This window comes from Danio aesculapii, chromosome 2 (genome assembly GCF_903798145.1).
Source record: "Danio aesculapii chromosome 2, fDanAes4.1, whole genome shotgun sequence".
NCBI lineage: Eukaryota > Metazoa > Chordata > Actinopteri > Cypriniformes > Danionidae > Danio > Danio aesculapii.
The window spans coordinates 57,155,301-57,167,867 of NC_079436.1; the positions used below are offsets into that span (position 1 = coordinate 57,155,301).

Sequence of the window (12,567 nt, forward strand, 5' to 3'; positions counted from 1 at the left end):
ATGTATATATATATATGCACCCACGCATGTAAATATATGTTTATATATAGTGCCGTCACCCTCAAGCTCTAACTCCCGCAGGAGTGGTCCCGAGCATCACCCAACTGCCACTCACCCTTCAGCTGGGGCCTTCACCTGCCCTTCCTTTTCCCGACTTCAGCTGGAGATGGCACATACAGCTCTATCTCCCGCAGGAGTGCCCAGGAGCTTCGACTCCCGCAGGAGTCCAAAACCCCCCCAAGGCCCTAGATTACCCCATTATATATTTATATATCTATATATTTTCATATATACATATACATTTATATATAGTGCTGCCACCTCCCAGCTCTATCTCCGCAAGGAGTGTTCACTGAGCAATTCACTCCTTTGGAGTCCATGCCCCACCCCAGCCCCCTTCACCCCCCCTTATCCAGCTGGAGTCCTCACTTCCCCTTCCCCATTTTTTAACTACCCCAGCAGGATTCCTGTCCACCCCATGGCTCTGACCCCAGCAGGGGTCTCCCCGAGTCTTTACTCCCGCAGGAGTATTCATAGCCCACGCCAACCCTGCTCGGGCTCCCGCAGGAGTCTGTATCACTCTTTGCTCCCACAGGAGCCCCCTTTACCTTTCCTTCTGAAAAACCACTATATCCAGCAGCCGGATATAGCCTTCCAAGCCTTTTGGGGAGTTTCTTCGAATACACGGCTGCTGTCCCGAATCTCCTGCATTTGGGGAGCTCTCGAGAACCACCTGATCTCATACTCCCCTCATATGCTCTATGGACCAGGCGGGAGCCCTGGGCTCACCTATCTCCGAGCTCAGGGTTCTCTCCCGGGACAGCATGCCAAACTTGCTAACAGTTGTCAAACAATATCTAAGTGTGAACTCTTAAAGTGAAGTTTCACAAACTAATTTCGAGAGGAGCACGTGATATGATTGACTGCAGCTGGCCACTTATCTACATTCACTAGTTAGCCAATCAGATTAACCCCAACTCACTATAAGTAGCCTAGCTAGAACTACTCTCTTATCTTCATTTTTCGAAGAAAATTGTGCAATTGAGACCCAATGCTGACCGCATGCTTCTGACTGTGTGTGTGCACACACAGAAACTTGTGGTCTCGTTCGCGCTTTAATGAAGCGCCCGGTAAATTCATTTTTTCAGGCGGTAAATGATGGAATAATAGTTTATCTCAATTAATGGTTTTTCATAATCGTTAGAAGCCTAAATCAAAATCGAAATCGGATTTTCGATTAATTGCACAGCCCTAATATATGGCATATAGGGTCAGAAAATTCTTATTTTCTGATGTGTTTTATTTTAAGGTAAATTGCTCCTTTATTTAAAGGGCACATAGGTTACCCTTTTTTTCAGATTTAATATAAGTGTTTTGCGTCTCCAGAATATGTCTGTAAAGTTTCAGCTCAAAACACCCATCAGATTTTTCATTATACCTCTTACAAGATTTTATTTTATACATTTTTGCACTAGGGGCAGTTTTGTGGTACTGTGCCTTTAAGGCTAGTCCTCCCTGCCCACCGTTTCTACGTGCCTTTCTGCGTGCCTTAATCTCCTCCCTTGGCTGTGTCAGACTACAGACAGACATAAAGGAAGCAGATCTCACATAGCGTATGTGAGATATACTACAGTAAGAACTTTACCAATGAGTATTTGTTGTGCAGTTGCATCGATGAGTCACACACAATGTCGTTACAAAGTTCACACACACACACACACACACACACACACACACACACACACACACACACACACACACACACACACACACACACACAAACAGACAGAGCGCCCGTTTAGCTTTGCACTCTGTTTGCACGCAAATGTACAGGATACAGGTTAATCTCCACTGCTGTATGGACATCTGTTATATTAATGTACAAAACAAACCTGATTTAATGTCCACAAACCGGGATTGAAGCGTTATCTTTTATGATTGTTCTGACACGTGGCTGCGCTGATGAAGTGAATCGCTGTAATTCATTACACACATGCTCTGTTTTAAAACATGTTAAACATGTAAAACTCACTCTTGATCACGTTTGATGATGATTGATGATCCTAGCGAACTGAACACACCTTTTATTCCCGATTGCTTTGCGCTCGTCCTGTCTTGATTATATGATTATACACGTAACTACCAGGACATGTTAATACACGCAGCTATTTGTATCATCACCCGGGTCTGCGTGGGTTTCCTCCGGGTGCTCTGGTTTCCTCCCCAGTCCAGAAACATGCGCTGTGGATAAACTAAATTGTCTGTAGTGTGTGAATGGGCGAGTGTATGGGTGTTTTCCAGCATTGTAAGTTGTACTCTTGGTGCTGGGTTGTGGCTGGAAGGGTGTCCGCTGTGTAAATCTTATGCCGGAGTAATTGGCGGTTCACTCCGCTGTTGCGACTGCTGATTAACACAGAATAAGCCGAAGGAAAGTACGCTTTTCTCATACTATAGCAAATGGTTTCAAACAGATCAAACAACGTCAGATGTCTACATATTCTACAGTGCAAGCATTATCGTAGCTTCCGAATATAATCAGTGATTACGTTTACATGGACATCAGAAATCGAAATATTTTAGCCTTAATCTGAATAACACAGTAATATGATTAAGGTGTTTACATGAGTTGATGTTTGAATGTTCCTTTCATGATCTCATTTTACATGTTACAACACTATGGGGATCTCGATCCACATGAGGCTCTTTGATCAAAAATATGTGGCTATCCAGCGGTCTTCCTTCAATATTATTTTACCGTTTAAAAAACTAGAACCATCACTAAAAACCAGTTTCCTATCGAAAATGCAATTACAATCCCCTTTTTAAATTGTAATATTATACAGCACAATGAATAAGAACTCAGTTAACAATACAAGGATGTTTCGACCAATGTGCAGTTTCAATGTGGCAACAGCAATAAAGGGCAAACAACCTGCATTTCTATGGTAACCTAAATTCTAACAACCTTCCTGAGTGGTGATGGCGAAAATACTATAATAAATAAATAAATACTAAAATACTATAAATTGTTCTTTCTTCATTTGTGGACTTGCTCAACATGTGATGCTTCATATTTGTTTATTTTTGAATTGTGCATGAACATAAATTAAGGTTGTTTAAACCTGTATTATTTATAGTAATACTACAAATAATATTGTAGCTGTATTTGGCTAGTAAAGTGGGTTGGGCGCCAGGGGTTAAAAAACCCCACTACAGTTTCTCAAATAATCCAATTGAATAAATTAAGCTTCAACAAATGCATGGTTTCATCAGGTAAACCAAATAAAATATTCAATCAAACAAGCAAAACAATATATTAATAAAGAAAACAAAAACAACGAGAGGGAGTAAAATCTCTCTGTGGCAGGGGCAGCTGCCACTAAACCTGTCACAGCTAAGTGTGCCTGCCACTCTACCCGTCGCCGCTAGAGGCAGCTGCCTCTAACCTGCCACTGCTGAGCACGCCTGCCACAGCACCCGCCAGGGTTATATGGGCCTGCCACAAATAACTGCCACTGTTTTGCAAGCCTGCCAAGGCACCCACCACAGTTTTACGTGCCTGCCACGGCACCCACCACAGTTCTACTTGTCTGCCAGGGCACCCTCTACAGTGCAGAATTTGTTTTATTAAAAATAATTCTCACACTCCCACCCCTCACCACCACAGCTTGGACATGAAACAACTTAGTGCCGAAAAAGTACACTCTAAATGTATGCTCTGCAGCTGAAAAAATGGTGACTTAGTCAATATATCAAATAATATTCCAAAGGCAAACCAGAATTTGAACGGTTACGAAGACTTTTGTCCTTGTAATGCATTTGTTGCCAACACGGATTTGCTAAGCATACCGATGATAGCCAGATTTGAAGGTTTGAACAAACTACAGTCCACCACACAAGACAAATGCATCCGTTTGCTCTTTGAAATTATTTACATTGTATTGTGTCTTGTTAGGCTGCATTTGTCGTTAAACCTCATCCCATACTCCAAGGTTTTTTGCTGTAAGCTTAAACCTCTTTTTTATTGTGGATGCCCTAAGGCATGATACAAACAAATACAAGTGTTCTAAAATACTTTATTATAATAATAAGAAATCATTCAGAGCTGAGCACAACACAAGGCTGAACAAAACATTTTCATATTCCTCTTGAGGAAAAAATCTAAATTTTTAAAAAGTTTAGTAGCTTATTTAAATGATTTTTCATTGCCTGAAATCAGGATATTAAAATTCCCTAATAATTCAAGCTTTTCAGCTGCACAGATGTCTTTTGCTCATGGTGTAGGTTATAAATCCAGAAACGTATAACAGTGCGACCACTAACTGTGACGAGTTCCGTGGCAGGTGCGTATAACAGTGATGAGTTCTGTAGCAGCCACATATAAAAGAGGCAGGTTCTGTAGCAGACTCGTATAACCATGGCGGGTGCCGTGGCAGGCGCGTATAACTGTGGCTGGTGCCTTGGCAGTTATTTGTGGCAGGTGCATAAAACTGTGGCGGGTGCCGTGGCAGGCGCACTCAACAGTGGCAGGTTTAGAGGCAGCTGCCTCTAGCGATGACAGGTAGAGTGTCAGGTATTTGTGGCAGGTGCACTTAGCTGTGGCAGGTTTGGTGGCAGCTGCTCCTGCCACAGAGAGATTTTACTCCCTCTCAAAACAAGCTTCAACTTCAACACATTTTAATTGAACTCATCATAAACCTAACAAACTTACATTTCCAGGCCCAATACCTATTAATTACCTTTTTACAAAAAACAATCAACGGGTGATAAATTAACCAACCATAAAAATATAAATCAAGTAAACCATTTCTGACTACACAAAAATCAATATTAATCAAATTTACCCACAACAACAAATAATAATAATAATAATAATATTTCAAGGCCAAACTCATCACACATTAACGAACTTGTAGAACTCAATTATACACCTTTTACATAGTAGATTTTCCATTTGTGCATGCTGAAGCATTTGTGAACTCTGAAATGCACTCTGAAAATGTCTCTCTACCATGTACTCAATCTTTTTGGACATACATACACATTTACAAATTAGCAAAACATTATAATCAAACAAGGGAAAAAACATTTGCTTACCCGATCACCCGTTGATGCTGCTGGGCCCAGAAAAACTGCAACAAACAAATCCCGATCACAACAGTGATCAAACATTCAAACAAAAATGAAAAACCCAAAACAATTAGGCAACTCGAGTGCCAAAATAAAAATAAACATGCTCCTCACTCCACAAACAAACCCGAACGCATGATACGTTCACCACGCATCATAAACAAAACCTCCGCCAAACATAATAAACTCTTCCATTCATAAATGTCGCTGCTTCAACATCCGCGTACAATCGCACTTTTAATACCGCGCTTAACTTCAAGGCACACTGCCACTCCCTCAGAGTAAGACCAACCAGCACGAAAACTTATATTGTTTTACAAAACCGGACTTGAAGCAAACCACTACGCAGCGCGCTCTCTACAAACACACAGTCAGCATGACCCCGTGACCCGGAATCACCTGCATCTGCATACTGACTTTTTTTTAATTTTTTTTTTTATTGAAGCATATAACTGACAAGCATACAGGATTATATGATAACATTTGTAACAGTAATACAAAACTTAGTGATGCAGAACATACATTAAACAAAAAAATAACATATTTGAGGGGATCCATCATATTTCAATTATTAGATTGTACTGATAATTTTTTTCATTATTAGAGAGGTTTTTATAGCTTTCTTGTTTCTTGTAATTGAGGTCGAAGAATTATAAAATATTTTAAAATATTTACAGAAAAAATTAAAGGAGGGAGTAATAGACATTACTTTTGCCTTGTGTATGTGAAACTTCCCAAGAAAAATTATCAACCTTAAAGCATTATCGAGTGTATCATAGACAGTTTTACAATTCAAAAAAAGAATCATGCATTCGTCAAAATTAATTATTTTGCAAAATGAATCAAAAATCAACCCTGAAACCAAACCCTGTTTCCAAAATTCATCAGAAAATTTACAAGTACAAAATAGGTGTACAAGACTCAGGCTCAGTGTTACACAAAGAACATTGTGGTGAAATGTCAGTTTTAAATTTATTAATAAATATATTGCAGGGATAATACCTGTGTAATATTTTGAAATGAATTTCTTTTACCTTATTTGGGAGTAAAAACTTATAACTTCTTGACCAAATATCATCTATAAAAGGTAAAGAAAAAAATTGCTTCCATTTCAAAATGGCTTTCGGGAAACAACTACTATTCTGAATTAGACATTTTCTAATGTGGAAGTTATTACATTTCTTATCTAAGATACTGATACCACCAAGTACAGTTTTTGGAATATGCTTTGAGACTGAGTTATAAGTCAGATGAATTTTCATTAAGTAAAGCAGTTTATTAGAGATGCTTTTCATAACCACATTATAATCTTTATGCAAAAAAACAGTCCCTGAAGAAGAAAGAATTTCCTGATAAGTATAAATCTCACCACTGCTATTTAGTAAATCTGAAACAAAAACAATTCCCTTGTCAAACCAATCTTTTTTAAATATACTTTTATTTTTATGCAACACATGTTGGTTATTCCATAGAATGCACGTATGTGGAGAAAAGTTATGTTTAAAGGCAATTTTCCATGCTTCTAATGATTGCTTATGAAAGTTTGATAAATTAATGGGAAGTTTATTACATTTGTAGTCGGAAGAAAGCAAAAAGTTTAATCCACCACATTTTTCAAAGAAAAGATTTGGAATATAAAACCATAGTTAATTACTTTGGGAAAGGCAATGTTTTATCCAATTAATTTTTAAAATTGTATTAAAGGGCACATAGTTGACTTCTTTTTTATGATTTAATATTAATATTATGGTTCTTCTGAGTGTGCCAGTTTAGCTTCAGTTTAAAACACAATTCAGATTTGTTTATTATAATGTGTTAAAAAGTGTCATGTTGGGGGCGTGTCCACAGTTCGCTGATTTAGGGGTGTGTTCACATGTAAATTAGTTTCGGCTTCCCGCCAACGTAACAAGGGGGCGGAGCCATGAGCTCACCCGCTCTGCGTTTGCAACACAGACAGGCAGACGGAGAAGGAGAGAAAGGTTCACCATTTAGTCGTACATGTACGACTCTGACACAGACCAAGCAGAGAGTACAAAATCATTTGTGTCTTTGTACAGTTTTACAGCCAACTGTGTGCTAGTTTCAAGTGCTGAGCTTGTACACCGAGACTAATAACCACACACTGAATTAACTTTGACTGAGGCACGGGATGCGCCGCTCGATTTTTTGAATTCTAAACATAGGTTTCTGCAGCGGTCCGCGGTGCCCAGCCGTCGACTTGAGTGTACCCTGATAGAAACCTATGTTTAGAATTCTAAAACGCATGCTAGTTAAGATCACAGGGAGCTTCTGGGATCGCGAGAAATGCAAACGGCTGAAGTATAAGGTAGACTCAATGAGAAGTACACATGTTTGCAAACCTACCTAAAGATACAACCAATAATTCTGATTAGAGCGATAATGTGGAGAATATTGATCTTGTGTTGAGCCCAATGAGCCTTGCATCTATAAATAGAGCTAGGGTGTTCCTTTAGTGATATCGCTTCGACTCACGCTGAAAATGGCGGACGTGAATCAACAAACTGAGGATATGATGATGCGCCTGTCAATCAATATTGGTGGGCGGGGGGACCGCTCTCCTACGTAAAGTTGCGGTCGATTTGAAAACAGCTCCAATTGGTCCACCGTTTTTATGTTGTTAAATTGAAAAAAAAAAAGCACTGGGTGTGTTTATATCAGCCCAATATGACGGTCTATACACCATACATGCACATATGTCTGTCCAAACTGCTTGAAAAGTAGATTTTTTACCATAGGTGCCCATTAATAGTTGTAAAATCAATAGCATTGAGTCCACCTTTAGAAAAGGTTCTAATAATTGTTTTTCTTTTTACATTTTCTGTCCTATTTTTCCAAATAAACTTAAATATAGCCCTATCAATCTCTGTACACAATGTGGGATTAACATATAAGGAGAGAATCTGCATACCGACTGCGTGACAAGGATTGAATGACATAGAGAGAGAGAGAGCCTTCTTCTTCTTCTTCTTGGTTTTGGCGAGTTGCGAACCAACTTTAGAGGTGCATATCGCCACCTACTGTGATGGAGTGTGAAGAGATTGAACTGGTTTGAGAGAGAGAGCCACCATCCAAGGCGCTCTAAATAACATTGTATCAGCTGACAGCTGTCATCCAATCACACAATCGCTCATACCATAATAAGGAAAAAATCTAAATGACGACTGTCACAATATTATAGCATTAGTAGTAATATTATGATAGTTTTTAGTAATTTATAGTAATACAGTAGCAAATGTAAAAAGGGATTTTAAAATATACATCAAAATGTCTGTTTACAAAAATGCATTTGCTAAAAAAAAAACTCAGAAATGGCTCTTTGCTGAAAAAAGGTTCTGTTATAACACATCGTCACCACACTATCCACATTTCCTCTGGAGTTTCATGTAAATTCGGGTGTTTCATTCTTAATTTGTCAACTTCAAGTGCAGTTCGGCAGTTTCACTTTCATTCAGGAACATTTCATGCATGCCTCCGCCACAAACTGAGATATTGGAACTGCTGGAAGTGTGTAGTTTTAATAGAATTTGATACCACATGCCGTATGGGAGAAAACCCTCTGCATTTCGCAATATGTGTGTCTGTGGTTCTCTCTGACTCGGCAGGTGTCAAACAGCTGTGTGTATCGTAAATAGTTTGATTGTGGTGTTTCCATGTCTGTGCTGCACTTCAATAATGCGACTAAAATCAGTATACTCTACATGTCTTAATCCCATTTCTGTTTAGTTCGATTATGATCTTAATCGGATTAAATTCATCTAAAATCGCTGTTTACATGGTCGAGTCGTAATCAGGGTATTGTCTTAATTGCATTAAAATTGCGTTATTGGTGTCCATGTAAACGTACTCAGTTGATGCTAATGATTAATATTGTAGTTAAAGTTAAAACACCACAAATGTCAAAAGCATGACAATGATATTAATGAGAATATGTTTTCAATATGTTTTTAATGTAACAGCGCGCTGATATGCCAGCTTATTCCGCTTTCGATTTCGATATTAAAAGACGGAGTTTGATGAACTGGATGAGGCTGTCCGACTGTCAATGGCAAATAAAAACTTAGCTTGTCTCTTACCTCAAAACTCTGTGCATTATAAGAAAAAGAAAACACACTGTACAGTTGGAAGTGTAACATGCATTCATAACGTTTGTTTACGCTACTTTGAATGAGTCCGGTTTACTATACAATAAACGGCAACTCCATTTCACGAAAGACAGAGTTAAGATGCTGTTCTTTTATCCCATGTGGATGCTATGAGGATAAACAATAGACCAAGACCTTGAGTATGGTGAGAATAAATAAATGAATGAATGACAGCTTCTAAAAATGTCTGAGAGGCCTCCTCTTTTTGCACAGTAGGCCTCTCTTGTGTTTTATTTGCTAATTTAAGCTATTTTTAAAAGATAAATATAAATGTATAAAACTATAGAATTCTATTAGCCTACTTCATATTACCTATACGTCTGAACAGCTTTTATATTAATGGACAATGCACAGATATTGATGTTTCACATTGTTTATACACTACATTATTTGAATCTACCAAGTTTAGTTTACAATGTTTGCAATGTTTACATTGCTCTACTTTCATCTAAATCCCTAATTCCTAAATCCCTAATATCAGAAATGACAACAGATCATTAAGATTTAACTAATGTCAGTTTTAATGTTTTTGATTAATGAACTTACCTGACAGATTTCATTCATTCATTTTACTTCTGCTTTTTCCCTGATTTATCACAGTGGAATGAACCGCCACTTACTTGACAGATTTATATATTCTAAATTTCAGGTGCTTTGTGTATGTGTTTTGTGTTTGGTCAAATAACTTCTAATGGCATCTTCATTTTTAACTCATTACACTGTCTTGTCCCAATAGGTGGATTTAGAGGTTTTTGCATAAAAAGCAGATGTGGATTTAGCTGGTTTTGATGCAAAAGAAAATCTACCTTGTTAAAAACCAAACAATTGTCTAAAGTGACATTTATGAAAAAAAAAGGTATTTTATTTATTAGCTAATAACCTTCTCATTATCTATAAAATGAAACTTCTGAACCTTTTCAGAGGAGCCTGATAGAAAATGCTCATTTACAAGAAAAGAGGTCTGATGGATTTAGAGGGTTTTGCCTCTGAACTCTTCACACACAGTTGAAGTCAGAATTATTCGCCCCCCCCCCCCCCCCCCCCTTTGATTTTTTTTTTTTAATATTTCCTAAATGATGTTTAACAGAGCAAGGAAATTTTCACAGTATGTCTGATAATATTTTTTTTTCTGGAGAAAGTCCTATTTCTTTCATTTCAGCTAGAATAAAAACTGTTTTTAATTTATTAAAAAATCAATATTATCAGCCCCATTAAGCTATATATTTTTCAATAGTCTTCAGAACAAACCATCGATATACAATAACTTGCCTGATTACCCTAACCTGCCTAGTTAACCTAATTAACCTCGTTAAGCCTTTAAATGTCACTTTAAGCTGTATAGAAGTGTCTTGAAGAATATCTAGTCTAATATTATTTACTGTCATTATGACAAAGATAAAATGTATCAGTTATTAGAGATGAGTTATTAAAACTATTATGATTAGAAATGTGTTGAAGAAATCTCTCTGTAAAAATAAACAGAGGGGCTAATAATTCAGGGGTGTTAATAATTTTACTTCATCTATCTATCTATCTATCTATCTATCTATCTATCTATCTATCTATCTATCTATCTCTCTCTCTCTCTCTCTCTCTCTCTCTCTCTCTATATATATATATATATATATATATATATATATATATATATATATTATTTGGCTGATACTGATATAACAAACAGGCAAATTCAGAGACAGATTTTTGTCTCTTCCTGCTTTGTTGCTGCATGGTCATATCAATGAACCTGAATTAGATACACGCTATTCAATGGTTTTGATTATTATCGTTGCTCTTGATGATGTTAGTATCCAATTATTTTATACCTATTTCATTTTGTTTGTGCAAGTAAAACACTGTTTTACACACGGTTATGCAGCAGACATCACACAACTTTATTGATTAAATTTTTTACAAATAAAGTATTGATTTGCATATTGCCCTTTCTCAATCTGGAGCTGATGTGCTGATGATTTTAAAACGCTACAAAAATCAACCAAAATATCAATGCATCTCTACACTTCACTAAAGCTTATGAATACAAATGATGAATAAACTCAATGCTAATTGGTCAATTCAATTAATTATATACATCACAAAAAGTATTTGTCTCATCTACACTGCCAGATCAAAGATCTTCACTTTTGAAAGGTAACAAACCGTAAATCCAGGATAGAGTGTGTGTGTGAATGTGGTGTGGAGTGTGTGTATGAGGCTTATTATTGTGTCAGAGACACTGTAGAAGGACAGAGTTCCTGCACTGTGATCCACATACACTCCTATTCTAGAGGAGCTGACAGAGGGTTTAGGGAGATCAGTCTTTATATTATCATGCCAGAATGAGAAACTGTGAGGAGAGCACTCCAAACTCCACGACCGATTATTGCGTCCAAACACACACTCATTACCCAAAGCCTTCCTGCTGATGCTCTTATATGACACTGATATTTCCACACCATCATCACCGCTCCACTCCAGCTCCCAGTAAGAGCGTCCACACACACTCTCTCTACACAACACCTGAGCATAATGATCAAATCTGTCCGGATGATCAGGATACGACTGGACTAAACCAATACAATTGGCCACTGTGTTTCCTTCAGACAGAACCAGCCATTTATTTGCGGTGTTTGGATCCAAAGTGAACTGTTGAGAATCTGATGATAAAAAAATTATTAATTAAATCATCATAAAAAAAATCATGACTGTATTATTATTGATTTTTTAGGGGTCATATTTACAAAATGACGTTTAATTATCAAATCCATAACAATGTAATACAAGGTTTAGGACATTAGAATGTTTTATTCAAATCTTAATTGCACTTTTCCTAAATAAGAAACATTGAATGTCTTACAGAAGTGATCACTGTAACTGTCGTTCACTATGTAGTATATACAGGGGTTGGACAATGAAACTGAAAAGCCTGGTTTTAGACAACAGTAATTCTTTAGTATGGTGTAGGGCCTTTTTTTGAAGCCCGTACAGCATTCATTTATCTTGGGAATGACAGATACAAGTCCTGCACAGCAGCCACAGGGATTTTGATCTTTTCTTCTTTAGAATAGAGGCCAGGTCAGTACGTGAAGCTGGTGTAGGAAACATTTCCTGACTCGCTCCACCAAAACATCCCAAAGTGCTCAATAACATTTAGTCTGGTGACTCTGCAGGCCAGGGGAGATGTTCAACTTCACATTCATGTTCATCAAACCACTCTGTCAGCAGTCTTGCTGTGTGTATTGGTTTATCATCATCCTGATGCACGCCTTCATGGTAT

At 37.6% G+C, this 12,567-nt stretch overlaps 1 protein-coding gene across 1 annotated transcript in view; it reads right to left on the bottom strand.

Annotated features, from left to right (window-relative positions):
- Positions 1-11,235: 11,235 nt before the first annotated feature.
- Positions 11,236-12,567, bottom strand: part of LOC130214542 (tripartite motif-containing protein 16-like) — a 15,211-nt gene continuing 13,879 nt past the window's right edge. The window contains exon 6 of the mRNA XM_056446297.1: positions 11,236-11,947. Coding sequence (XP_056302272.1) covers positions 11,406-11,947 — 542 coding nt within the window. The 3' untranslated portion in view covers positions 11,236-11,405. The remainder of the gene's footprint in view (positions 11,948-12,567) is intronic.